The sequence below is a fragment of the Anolis sagrei genome, chromosome Y (genome assembly GCF_037176765.1).
Source record: "Anolis sagrei isolate rAnoSag1 chromosome Y, rAnoSag1.mat, whole genome shotgun sequence".
Lineage (NCBI taxonomy): Eukaryota > Metazoa > Chordata > Lepidosauria > Squamata > Dactyloidae > Anolis > Anolis sagrei.
This window is the reverse complement of record NC_090035.1, coordinates 82,985,022-82,998,568: the sequence shown is the minus strand read 5'-3', so window position 1 is coordinate 82,998,568 and position 13,547 is coordinate 82,985,022. Positions and strand designations below refer to the sequence as shown.

The 13,547-nt window shown below is 46.1% G+C and overlaps 1 protein-coding gene across 2 annotated transcripts in view; it reads right to left on the bottom strand.

Moving 5' to 3' along the window:
• LOC137095056 (carcinoembryonic antigen-related cell adhesion molecule 5-like) overlaps positions 1-13,547 on the bottom strand; it is a 77,031-nt gene that overhangs the window by 58,102 nt on the left and 5,382 nt on the right. For both annotated transcript variants that reach the window (XM_067461245.1, XM_067461244.1), the window contains exons 2-3: positions 10,434-10,685; positions 5,041-5,316 (exon numbers count right to left, since the gene is read on the bottom strand). In XM_067461245.1, coding sequence (XP_067317346.1) covers positions 5,041-5,316; positions 10,434-10,685 — 528 coding nt within the window. The remainder of the gene's footprint in view (positions 1-5,040; positions 5,317-10,433; positions 10,686-13,547) is intronic.

Here is a 13,547-nt window from a genome sequence, read left to right as displayed (position 1 = left end):
TCCACAGCAGACAAGATCACTTTGCTGGCTATAGTTATTATTATTATTATTATTAATAATAATAATAATAATAATAATAATAACAACTTATTATTATTATTATTATTATTATTATTATTCCTATTTTGCCACTGAGACTGCAATGTGCTACAGCTGAGCTAAAATGGGAAGTCCAACCATCTAGTCGGATGTGGGCTATTTTGGGGAAGCCATTGTTACGTGCTCTTGAGTCACTTGTGGAAAAGGCGGTTGGTGGGTGCCAAATGGGAAACTCTTAGACTCGGGAATGCATCAACAGAGAGAAGGAACCGAGAAAAGGCCAGGTTTCTAACAAACAAACGGCATATCTGAATGTGGTTGGAAAGATCAGGTTTCTTTACTGACAGTCTCGGGTCTATGGCATCCATCTCTTGGGTCAGGGGTTATCACCTGAGATTTGGCACTCTGGAGAGTCAACATGAGGGATATTGGATGTGGAAGTCCTGGCTTTAAAAAGGCATACCTGCTCAGGATGCCAAAATATGAGCTTTCCCATTTGGGCCCAGTCAGGGGATGCATCTACACCAGGCATGGGCAAACCTGGGCCATCCATCTCTCTCTCTCTAGCCAACCAGCCAGCCAACTATCTCACTCTCTCTATACAGCTATGTATGCATCCATCCATCCATCCATCCATCCCCTTCCTTCCTTCCTTCCTTCCTTCCTTCCTTCCTTCCTTCCTTCCTTCTTTTCTATCTATTGATTCACCCATCCATCCAGCTATCTCTCCCTCCATCCAGCTATCCAGCTATCCATCCATCCAACCAACCAACCATCCAGCTATCTCTATCTATCTAAGTATCTATCTATCTATAGCTATCCCTCCCTCCTTCCACCCATCCAGCTATCTATCTAAATATCTATCTATCTATCCACCCATCCAGCTATCTCTCTCTCTCCATCCAGCTATCTATCTATGTATCTATATATCTATCCATCCACCCATCTAGCTATCTCTCTCTCTCCATCCAGCTATCTATGTATGTATCTATGTAAGTATCTAACTAACTATCTATCTATCCATCCATCCATCCACCCATCCAGCTGTTTGTGTCTATCTATCTATCTATCTATCTATCTATCTATCTATCCACTCATCCAGCTATCTATCTATCTATGTATCTAAGTATCTATCTATCTATCTATCTATCTATCCATCCACCCATCCAGCTATCTCTCTCTCTCTCCATCCAGCTACCTATGTATCTATGTATCTATGTATCTATGCATCTATGTATCTATCTATCTATCCATCCAGCTGTTTGTCTGTCTGTCTGTCTGTCTGTCTATCCATCCATCCATCCATCCATCCATCCATCCCTCCACCCATCCAGCTGTCTGTCTGTCTTCCTCTCCCCCTCTTTCCATCTATCCATCTATCTATTGATCGCTATCTCTCCATCCATCCATTTATCTATCTATCCTGCTATCTCTCTCTCTTCATCCACCTACCAATCTAGCCAGCTATCTATATCTCATGACATGTCTACATAGAAGTCTCCAAAACCCAACGGTCCCTTCAAAATCTCTTATAATCATGACCTAAAATTATATCATCTTAGAGTTTGAAGGGAGTCTAAGCTGCAGGAATACACAACCAAAGCCTTCCTGAAAGACACCCATCCAACCTCTGCTTAAAGGCTTCCCGAGGCATCTATCTATCTATCTATCTATCTATCTATCTATCTATCAGCCAGTAGGCTGTTAGGAATTGTGGGAGTTGAAGTCCAAAACACCTGGAGGGCCCAAGTTTGCCCATGCCTGCTCTACACTGTAGAATTAATGCCGTTTGATGCACTTTAATAGCCATGGTTCAATTACATAGAATGGTGGGAGTTGCAGTTTGGCGAGGCACTAGCTTACGCTGATACAGAAGGCCTTGCAAAACTACAACTCCCAGAATGGCATGGCCTTGAGTTAAAGTGGTGTCAAACTCCATTCATCCTACGGTGTGATGCACCCTGAGCAATACAACGACTTGGATGCGGAGGTCACGATGTCAGAAATACACCTGTGTTTGAATTATGCACATTTGGGAAATGCAGACCGAGGTATGGGTCAGTATTTGTCAATCTTGGGGTTATTGCTCTACTTAAAAATATGTATTATTATTATTTATTTTATTTCTGAATACTTAATTATTATTATCATCATCATTCTTATTGTGAACCATGTTATGGGTCAGCATTTCTTTACACTGGGGTTATTGCTATTGTTTATTGATTATTGATTAATGTTTGTATACTGTTTGCAAGCTATTGTTTATTATTATTATTATTATTATTAAACTTTATTTATTATTAAACTTTATTTGTACCCCGCTAGCATCTCCCGAAGGATTCGATTTACACAGGCCGAGATATTGACACAGGCTGAGATATTGACAAGCTGGAATGTGTCCAGAGGAGGGCGACTAAAAGGATCAAGGGTCTGGAGAACAAGCCCTATGAGGAGCGGCTTAGGGAACTGGGCATGTTTAGCCTGAAGAAGAGAAGGCTGAGAGGAGATATGATAGCCATGTATAAATATGGGAGAGGAAGCCACAGGGAGGAGGAGGGAGCAAGCTTGCTTTCTGCTTCCCTGGAGACTAGGACGCAATGGAAGAATGGCTTCAAACTACAAGAGAAGAGATTCCATCTGAACATGAGGAAGAACTTCCTGACTGTGAGAGCCGTTCAGCAGTGGAACTCTCTGCCCCGGAGTGTGGTGGAGGCTCCTTCTTTGGAAGCTTTTAAGCAGAGGCTGGATGGCCATTTGGCAGGGGTCATTTGAATGCAATATTCCTGCTTCTTGGCAGAATGGGGTTGGACTGGATGGCCCAGGAGGTCTCTTCCAACTCTAGGATTCTATGATTCTATGATTCAACACACAACACATGCCTCAGTCATCTCCTCTGGCACTGCGGTGAAATTGGAGTCGAGCTCAAGGCGTATCTGAGCGACTTTGTCTGCAAAGTGGTGTGCGAAATCGCGACACCAAGTTTCCGGGTCGTCAAAAACCTCCTCCACCACAGGTGGCTGAAGGAGCTCCCCAACGACTCGGAACAACTCCGAAGATCTATTTGCTGCAGACGCTATACGGGTAGTCGTATAGGACTCCTTGGCTACCCGTATAGCCACAGTATACGCCCTAAGAGAGGCTGTAGCCCGTGCTCGATCAGACACGTCCCGAGATCTCCTCTAAGTGCGCTCTAGCCCCCTCCTCGCATGCTTCATCACAGCCAGCTCCCCGGTGAACCAGGGAGACGGCTTGTCATGACGCAACGTGATGGGGCGTTCGGGAGCGATCGTATCTATCGCCCTGGTCATTTCTCTATTGTAGAGATCGACCAAGACGTCGACAGGATCGCCAGGCTCCATGGCAGAAAGAACCCCAAGATTCCTCAGGAAACCATCCGGATCCATCAGTCTCCTGGGGCGGACCATCTTAATTTGTCCTCCACCCCTAGAATCATAGAATCAAAGAGTTGGAAGAGACCTCATGGGCCATCCAGTCCAACCCCATTCTGCCAAGAAGCAGGAATATTGCATTCAAATCTCTCCTGACAAATGGCCATCCAGCCTCTGCTTAAAAGCTTCCAAAGAAGGAGCCTCCACCACACTCCGGGGCAGAGAGTTCCACTGCTGAACGGCTCTCACAGTCAGGAAGTTCTTCCTCATGTTCAGATGGAATCTCCTCTCTTGTAGTTTGAAGCCATTGTTCCGCGTCCTAGTCTCCAAGGAAGCAGAAAACAAGCTTGCTCCCTCCTCCCTGTGGCTTCCTCTCACATATTTATACATGGCTATCATATCTCCTCTCAGCCTTCTCTTCTTCAGGTTAAACATGCCCACTTCCCTAAGCCGCTCCTCATAGGGCTTGTTCTCCAGACCCTTGATCATTTTAGTCGCCCTCCTCTGGACACATTCCAGCTTGTCAATATCTCTCTTGAATTGTGGTGCCCAGAATTGGACACAGTATTCCAGATGTGGTCTAACCAAAGCAGAATAGAGGGGTAGCATTACTTCCCTAGATCTAGACACTATGCTCCTATTGATGCAGGCCAAAATCCCATTGGCTTTTTTTGCCGCCACATCACATTGTTGGCTCATGTTTAACTTGTTGTCCACGAGGACTCCAAGATCTTTTCCACACGTACTGCTCTCGAGCCAGGCATTGTCCCCCATTCTGTATCTTTGCATTTCATTTTTTCTGCCAAAGTGGAGTATCTTGCATTTGTCACTGTTGAACTTCATTTTGTTAACCCTGCGGAGGTTAAGGGCCGCAGAAAGTCTAAAACTGATCAGATAGTGATCAGACCATGACACAGGAAGGATGTTTTGTTCTTCCACTCTGATCATTCCACTGTCCGCCACAAAAACTAGGTCGAGTGTGTGTCCAGCCTGATGGGTAGGGCCAGATATAATTTGTGATAGCCCCATGGTCGTCATGGCGGCCATGAAATCTTGAGCTGCACCAGTCAAGGAGGTCTCAGCATGAATATTAAAGTCTCCCAGCACAACCAGGCGCTGGGAGACCAAGGCCGAATTGGAGACCACCTCTGCTAGCTCAGACAGGGAATCTACTGGGTCGCGGGGTGGGCGGTACACCAGCAGAAACCCCACGCTATCACGGTTCCCCACCCTCAGGTGGACACACTCAAACCCAGATGCTTGTGGAACAGAGCATCTGACCACGGCGATGGATTGCCGATAGACAACTGCGACACCTCCTCCCCGCCCCCCCAGCCTGGCCTGCTGATGCACTCCGAAGCCTGGTGGGCACAGCTGAGTGAGATTTATTGATTATTGATTAATGTTTGTATACTGTTTGCAAGCTGTCTTGGGTCTGCGTTGCAGAGAAAGATGGGATATCTATCCTAAATATCCTAAATAACTCAATACATGCGACCCAAAGTGGCCAGAAAGGCCTGGCTCTGGATGCCGTCTTTGAATGAGGAGTTACCCAAACCCAAGTCTCCCCATTCGCTTTCAACATCCCTAGGAGAGTACAACCCGGACTTACATAAAACATTGAGGAAATAGGTGCTGCTGTTACTAGAAAGGCTGTTATTGGCGTAACAGGTGTAGTTGTCGGAGTCTGAGTGGAGCACTCTGTTGAACGTTACATTGCGGTTATCGTCGCTCAAGGAGATGCGATCGTTGCTTTCCAAGACCTGGTCCCCTTTGAGCCAGAAGTAGGAGACCTCGGTGCCCTTTGCGGCACTGCAGTACAGGGTCACAACGTCATTTTCCTCGGTCTTAAGAGGAGTAATGATGATGGAGACGTTGCTAACGGGTTCTGCGGAGAAAGAAAAGGGGGACGAAGGGAGAAGGATGGGGGTTATCCAAAGGAGAAGTCATGGCACTCGATCCGGAGTCTCGTTTTGGGAAGAGATGCACCAACAGGATCCAGTGAAGTGCCTCCATTTCTAAAGCCTTGCTAAAACACAAGTGCTTGTACGCTTCAGACCTTCATTTGCTCCGAGAGACAAAACGGAATCGACGGTGAAATGGATATTAAAGTTTTCTAAAGTTGCAGAAACTTTAGTAAACCACAACGGCGGATGCAAAGGAACGGAGCGCCCAAATGGGATCGCTTTAGACTTCATCTATCTGCATGGATTTGCCCCAGGAACTAGGAATGGATGGCACAATGGTGGGTCCAGTGAGTGGAGGGAGCCTCATCCGCTGCCAGGGAAGGAAAGAAAGAGGGAGGGAAGGAAGGAAGGAGAGAAGGAAAGAAGGAGAGAAAGAGGAAGAGAAGCAAACTAGGAAAGAGAGAAGGAAGGATGGAAGCAACTAAGGAAGGAAGGAAGGAAAGAAAGAGGGAGGGAAGGAAGGAGAGAAGGAAGGAAGGAAGGAAGGAAGGAAGGAAGGAAGGAAGGAAGGAAGGAGGTAGGGAAGGAAAAAAGAAGAGAAAGAAAAAGAGAGGTGAAGGACAGAAAGAGGTAGTGAAGGAAGGAAGGAGAGAAAGAGGAAGAGAAGCAAAGTAGGAAAGAGAGAAGGATGGAAGCAAATAGGGAAGGAAGGAAGGAAGGAAGGAAGGAAGGAAAGAAAGAAAGAGGTAGCAAAGGAAGGAAGGAAGAAAAGAGGTAGAGAAGGAAGAAAGGAGAGAAAGAAAAAGGGAGGTGAAGGACAGAAAGAGGTAGAGAAGGAAGGAAGGAGAGAAGGAAAGGAGGAGAGAAAGAAGCAAAGTAGGAAAGAGAGAAGGAAGGATGGAAGCAAAAGGGAAGGAAAGAGAGAAGGAAAGAAGGAGAGAAAGAAGAAGAGAAGTAAAGTAGAAAAGAGAGAAGGAAGGAAGGAAGGAAGGAAAGAAAGAGGGAGGGAAGGGAGGAGAGAAGGAAAGAAGGAGAGAAAGAGGAAGAGAAGCAAAGTCAGAAAGAGAGAAGGAAGGATGGAAGCAACGAAAGAAGGAAGGAAGGAAGGAAGGAAGGAAGGAAGGAAGTAGCAAAGGAAGGAAGGAAGAAAAGAGGTAGAGAAGGAAGAAAGGGAGGTGAAGGACAGAAAGAGGTAATGAAGGAAGGAATGAGAGAAGGAAAGAAGGAGAGAAAGAGGAAGAAAAGCAAAGTAGGAGAGAAGGAAGGATGGAAGCAAATGGGGAAGGAAGGAAGGAAGGAAGGAAGGAAGGAAGGAAGGAAGGAGGTAGAGAAGGAAGAAAGGAGGGAAAGAAAAAGGGAGGTGAAGGACAGAAAGAGGTAGAGAAGGAAGGAAGGAAGGAAGGAAGGAAGGAAGGAAGGAAGGAGAGACAGAGGAAGAGAAGGAAAGTAGGAAAGAGAGAAGGAAGGATGGAAGCAAATAGGGAAGGAAGGAAGGAAGAAAAGAGGTAGAGAAGGAAAAAAGTAGAGAAAGAGAGAGGGAGGTGAAGGACAGAAAGAGGTAGAGAAGGAAGGAAGGAAGGAAGGAAGGAAGGAGAGAAAGAGGAAGAGAAGGAAAGTAGGAAAGAGAGAAGGAAGGATGGAAGCAAATGAGGAAGGAAGGAAAGAAAGGGTTGGCAAAGAAAGGAAGGAAGGAAGGAAGGAAGGAAGGAAGGAAGAAAAGAGGTAGAGAAGAAAGGAGAGAAAGAAAAAGGGAGATGAAGGACAAAAAGAGGTAGAGAAGGATGGAAGGAAGGAGAGAAGGAAAGAAAAAAGGGAGGGAAGGAAGAAGGGAAAAAAGAAGGAGAGAAAGAGGGAGGGAAGGTTGGCCACAACAAGTCTCCAAATAGAATCCTTTCCACAATTGTTTGCATGAGATGCACATATTGGAAGATTCAACAACACCGACTCAGAAACTCCACTTAAGTTGCCATGAAAATTATCACTTTCTTGTGAGAGATGAATGGAAAGGAAAGAAGCAATGATGAGACAAAAGTTGAAGAAACCACCATGCGCTTATGCCCGTCCATTGCCTCTACGTCTCCCAAGAAACGGTGCCATGGCGTTCATCAACAGAAGAGCAAGACCAACCAAAGAGTGAGAAATAATCAGAAATTTTGCCACCGTCCAGCAATGGAAAGCCAAGCAAACACCCAATATTTACTGAAATGACAGTCAAGGCGCTGATTCAGGTAGACGGAACGATTTTGTGCTTTGCCAACGACGAATAAATCTCACAACGACATAGAGAGGAGTCCAAAACCCAGACGTTGCAAACCTTTGGCGCGAACCAATGACAACCAAGAGTTGAGATTTGGGGACACAAAAGCGAACCCTAATTTGGAGAACAACGTGAGCAAAAAACCACACCGGAAAAGAGGAATATTGATTGAAAGACTCCAGAAAGAAGCGGATGCTTAGCGTTTGGTGGGACGGCCGTGCAGCATCCCGTGGAAGGCAAGTGATTCGGAAAAATCATTCTGGATAATAGGACGATCATTTGCAAGGATGAATACAAGTGGAAGGAAGCCAAGGACACCCAACTGCAGAAGACAGATAGATACGCTATGATTGGAGAGTCGGACATACAGTGTTCCCTCACTTATCGCGGGTATTACGTTCCAGGACCAGCCGCGAAAAGTGAAAATCTGCCAAGTAGAGACGCTATATATTAGGTTTGTTTAAAAAATGGTTCAAAACTCGATTCGGATGTTGTGGGCACTGGTAGTTTGAGTCTAAAGTCAATTCTGATTTTCACAGAAAAAAAAGTTCAAAACTTTTCGAAACTTCCGAGACTTCCGGATCCTTTCGTTATGGTTTGAAAGTGTTATTTCCTGTTTCATTGGGTAGTCTTTATTTTGAAAGTAGTTGTTTTACTCCAGGAACAGGGGAAAGGAACCGGAGGAAATTCCTTCCTTCTCCGGTTTAAAACTGGCTTCTCTGGCTTGAGGCAGAAGCGGGGAAAGCAAAAGGGGGAAATTCAGCCTTTACTGGTTTAAAACTGGCTTCTCTGGCTTGAGGCAGAAGCGGGGAAAGCAAAGGGGGGAAATTCCTTCCTTCTCTGGTTTAAAATGGATTCTCTGGCTTGAGGCAGAAGCGGGGAAAGCAAAGGGGGGAAATTCCTTCCTTCTCTGGTTTAAAATGGATTCTCTGGCTTGAGGCAGAAGCTGGGAAAGCAAAGGGGGGAAATTCCTTCCTTCTCTGGTTTAAAATGGTTTCTCTGGCTTGAGGCAGAAGTGAGGAAAGCAAAGGGGGGAAATTCAGCCTTTCCTGGTTTAAAACTGGCTTCTCTGGCTTGAGGCAGAAGTGGGGAAAGCAAAGGGGGGAAATTCGGCCTTTCCTGGTTTAAAACTGGCTTCTCTGGCTTGAGGCAGAAGTGGGGAAAGCAAAGAAATTCGGCCTTTCCTGGTTTAAAACGGGCTTCTCTGGCTTGAGGCAGAAGTGGGGAAAGCAAAGAAATTCGGCCTTTCCTGGTTTAAAACTGGCTTCTCTGGCTTGAGGCAGAAGTGGGGAAAGCAAAGAAATTCGGCCTTTCCTGGTTTAAAACGGGCTTCTCTGGCTTGAGGCAGAAGTGGGGAAAGCAAAGAAATTCGGCCTTTCCTGGTTTAAAACTGGCTTCTCTGGCTTGAGGCAGAAGTGGGGAAAGCAAAGAAATTCGGCCTTTCCTGGTTTAAAACGGGCTTCTCTGGTTTGAGGCAGAAGCGGGGAAAGCAAAGGGAGGAAATTCCTTCCTTCTCTGGTTTAAAATGGCTTCTCTGGCTTGAGGCAGAAGCGGGGAGAGCAAAAGGAGGAAATTCCTTCCTTCTCTGGTTTAAAATGGCTTCTCTGGCTTGAGGCAGAAGCGGGGAGAGCAAAAGGAGGAAATTCCTTCCTTCTCTGGTTTAAAATGGCTTCTCTGGCTTGAGGCAGAAGCGGGGAGAGCAAAAGGAGGAAATTCCTTCCTTCTCTGGTTTAAAATGGCTTCTCTGGCTTGAGGCAGAAGTGGGGAAAGCAAAAGGAGGAAATTCAGCCTTTACTGGTTTAAAACTGGCTTCTCTGGCTTGAGGCAGAAGCGGGGAAAAGCAACCGGAGGAAATTTCTTCCTTCTCTGGCTTAAAACTGGCTTCTCTGGCTTGAGGCAGAAGCAGGGAAAAGCAACCGGAGGAAATTCCTTCCTTCTCTGGCTTAAAACTGGCTTCTCTGGCTTGAGGCAGAAGCGGGGAAAAGCAACCGGAGGAAATTTCTTCCTTCTCTGGCTTAAAACTGGCTTCTCTGGCTTGAGGCAGAAGCAGGGAAAAGCAACCGGAGGAAATTCCTTCCTTTTCTGGCTTAAAACTGGCTTCTCTGGCTTGAGGCAGAAGCAGGGAAAGCAAAGGGAGTAAATTCAGCCTTTCCTGGTTTGAAACTGGCTTCTCTGGCTTAAGGCAGAAGCGGGGAAAGCAAAGGGAGGAAATTCCTTTCTTCTCCGGTTTAAAACCGGCTTCTCTGGCTTGAGGCAGAAGCAGGGAAAGCAAAAGGAGGAAATTCCTTCCTTCTCTGGTTTAAAACTGGCTGCTCTGGCTTGAGGCAGAAGCGGGGAAAGCAAAGGGAGGAAATTTCTTCCTTCTCTGGCTTAAAACTGGCTTCTCTGGCTTGAGGCAGAAGCGGGGAAAGCAAAGGGGGGAAATTCACCCTTTACTGGTTTAAAACTGGCTTCACTGGCTTGAGGCAGAAGCGGGGAAAGCAACCGGAGGAAATTCCTTCCTTCTCTGGTTTAAAACTGGCTTCTCTGGCTTGAGCTGAATCATTTCCGACTCACTTCCTGAGTCGGAAGAAAAATGGTGAGACTAGCTTCGGAAGGGTAAAGGGACTACGGTTTCCTAAAAAGGTTCAAAATCACGTGAAAATGGTAATTTCTCCGAATTTATTCCGAATTAGGAAGATTCGGACTGGACCTAACCACGCCTAATATATATGTATATCACGTTCCCATTCATAAACTGGGAGGCAAAAACCTACGAAACAGCGAATCCGCGAAAAGTAACGAGGGAACACTGTATTATGTTTTGACGTTTACGGAGAGACGCAACCTGAGGATACTCACCCATGACCTCGATCTCCAGGAACCGAGAAGAGTTCCAGCCGGTCTCCTCATTGAACGCCACGCAGGTGTAGTTCCCAGCTTGACTCAGAGTCAGATTATCAATTAGCCAATTGCTCCCGTTATGGGTGTCGTCCTTAAAGCGCCAGGTGAACTGTGCAGGTGGGTTGGAGTCCGCAGTGCAGGTGAGATTGAGTCTGGAGCCCGTTGCGTAAAACGTTGTGTTGGGGCTGATAATGGGTTCCCTGGGCCCATCTGGAGCAGATACAGGAGAAGGAGGTGTTGGGGTCTTGGGTGGGATTTTGGGGGGCCAAAAGGGGGACCAAAGCACTAAGGGATGGGTTTATATAAGCATATACCTGTGGAATGATGTCCAGTGTGGGAGAAAGAACTCTTGTCTGTTGGAAGCAAGTGTGAATGTTGCAATTGACCATCTTCATTACCATTGAATGGCCTTGCAGCTTCAAAACCTGGCTGCTTCCTGGAAACTAGGCAAGTGGGGTTTATATATCTGTGGAATGATTTCCAGGGTGGGAGAAAGAACTCTTGTCTGTTTGAGGCAGGTGTGAATGTTGCAATTGCCACCCTGATTAGCAGCATTGAATGGCCTTGCAGCTTCAAAGCCTGGCTGCTTCCTGGAAACTAGGCAAGTGGGGTTTATATATGTGTCCCTGTGGAAAAATGTCCAAGGTGGGAGAGGGAGCTCTTGTCTGTTAGAAGCCAGTGTGAATGTTGCAATTGGCCACCATGATTAGCACTAAATGGCATTGCAGCTTCAAAGCCTGGTTGCTTCCTGGAAACTAGTCAGGTGGGGTTTACATATCTACCTGTGGAAAAATGTCTAAGGTGGGAGAAGATGCTCTTGTCTGTTAGAAGTAAGTGTGAATGTTGCAACTGGCCACAATGATTAGCATTGAATAGCCTTGCAGCTTCAAAGCCTGGCTGCTTCCGGGAAACTAGGCAGGTGGGGTTTACATATCTACCTGTGGAATAATGTTCAAGGTGGGAGAAGGATCTCTTCTCTGTTAGAAGCTGAATGTTGCAACTGGCCACAATGATTAGCATTGAATAGCCTTGCAGCTTCAAAGCCTGGCTGCTTCCGGGAAACTAGGCAGGTGGGGTTTACATATCTACCTGTGGAATAATGTTCAAGGTGGGAGAAGGATCTCTTCTCTGTTAGAAGCTGAATGTTGCAATTGGCCACTTTGATTAGCAGTTAATGGCCTTGCAGCTTCAAAGCCTGGCTGCTTCCTGGAAACTAAGCAAATGGGGTTTGGAAAAATGTCCAAGGTGGGAGAAGGTGCTCTTGTCTGGTAGAAGCAAGTGTGAATGTTGCAATTGGCCACCATGTTAAGCATTGAATGGCCTTGCAGCTTCAAAGCCTGGTTGCTTCCTGGAAACTAAGCAAGTGATGTTTACATATCTACCTGTGGAATAATGCTCAAGGTGGGAGAAGGATCTCTTGTCTGCTGGAAGCGAGTGTGAATGTTGCAATTGGCCACCATGATTAGCATTGAATGGCCTTGCAGCTTCAAAGCCTGGTTGCTTCCTGGAAACTAAGCAAGTGGGGTTTACATATCTACCTGTGGAAAAGCATCCAAGGTGGGAGAAGGATCTCTTGTCTGTTGGAAGCAAGTGTGAATGTTGCAATTGGCCACCATGTTAAGCATTGAATGGCCTTGCAGCTTCAAAGCCTGGCCGCTTCCTGGAAACTAGGCAAGTGGGGTTTACATATCTACCTGTGGAATAATGTTCAAGGTGGGAGAAGGATCTCTGTTAGAAGCTGAATGTTGCAATTGGCCACATTGATTAGCAGTGAATGGCCTTGCAGCTTCAAAGCCTGGCTGCTTCCGGGAAACTAGGCAGGTGGGGTTTACATATCTACCTGTGGAAAAATGTCCAAGGTGGGAGAAGGTGCTCTTGTCTGTTAGAAGCAAGTGTGAATGTTGCATTTGGCCACTTTGATTAGCACTGAATGAAAGCAGCCAGGCTTTGAAGCTGCAAGGCCATTCAATGCTAATAAAGGTGACCAATTGCAACATTCACACTAGCCTCCAACAGACAAGAGTTCTTTCTCCCAAGCTGGACATCATTCCACAGATATATAAACCCCACTTGCCTAGTTTCCCGGAAGCAGCCAGGCTTTGATGCTGAAAGGCCATTCAATGGTAATCAAGGTGACCAATTGCAACATTCACACTTGCTTCCAACAGACAAGAGTTCTTTCTCCCACCCTGGACATCATTCCACAGATCTATCAAACTCCACCTGCCTAGTTTCCTGGAAGCAGCCAGGCTTTGAAGCTGCAAGGCCATTGAGATGGATTGCAATTCCTCCTAAAATGCAAAATCTGGGTAGAAGCAAGGGTGGTTTGTCATAGATGGCGATCCTAAGAAGATTCTAGCTTTCGGAGGGTTTTCAGAGGTGGTTTTGCAGCTTCAAAGCCTGGCCTCTTACTGGAAGCTAGGCAGGTGTGGTTCACATATCTACCTGTGGAAAAATGTCCAAGGTGGGAGAAGGATCTCTTGTCTGTTCGAAGCCAGTGTGAATGTTGCAACTGGCCACTTTGATTAACACTGAATGGTCTTGCATGAATGGAAGCAGCCAGGCTTTGATGCTGCAAGGCCATTCAATGCTAATCAAGATGGTCAATTGCAACATTCACACTTGCTTCCAACAGACAAGAGTTCTTTCTCCCATCCTGGACATCATTCCACAGATATCTAAACCCCACTTGCTTAGTTTCCAGGAAGCAGCCAGGCTTTGAAGCTGCAAGGCCATTCAATGCTAATGAAGATGGCCAATTGCAACATTCACACTTGCTTCCAACAGACAAGAGTTCTTTCTCCCACCCTGGATATCATTCCACAAGTATAAGTGTGTGTGTGTGTGGTGTGTGTGTATGTATATATGTGTGTGTGTGTGTGTGTGTGTGTGTGTGTGTATATATATATATATATATATATATTACACACCCCACTTGCCTAGTTTCCAGGAAGCAGCCAGGCTTTGATGCTGCAAGGCCATTAAATGCTAATAAAGATGGCCAATTGCAACATTCACACTTGCTTCCAACAGACAAGAGTTCTTTCTCCCACCCTGGATATCATTCCACAA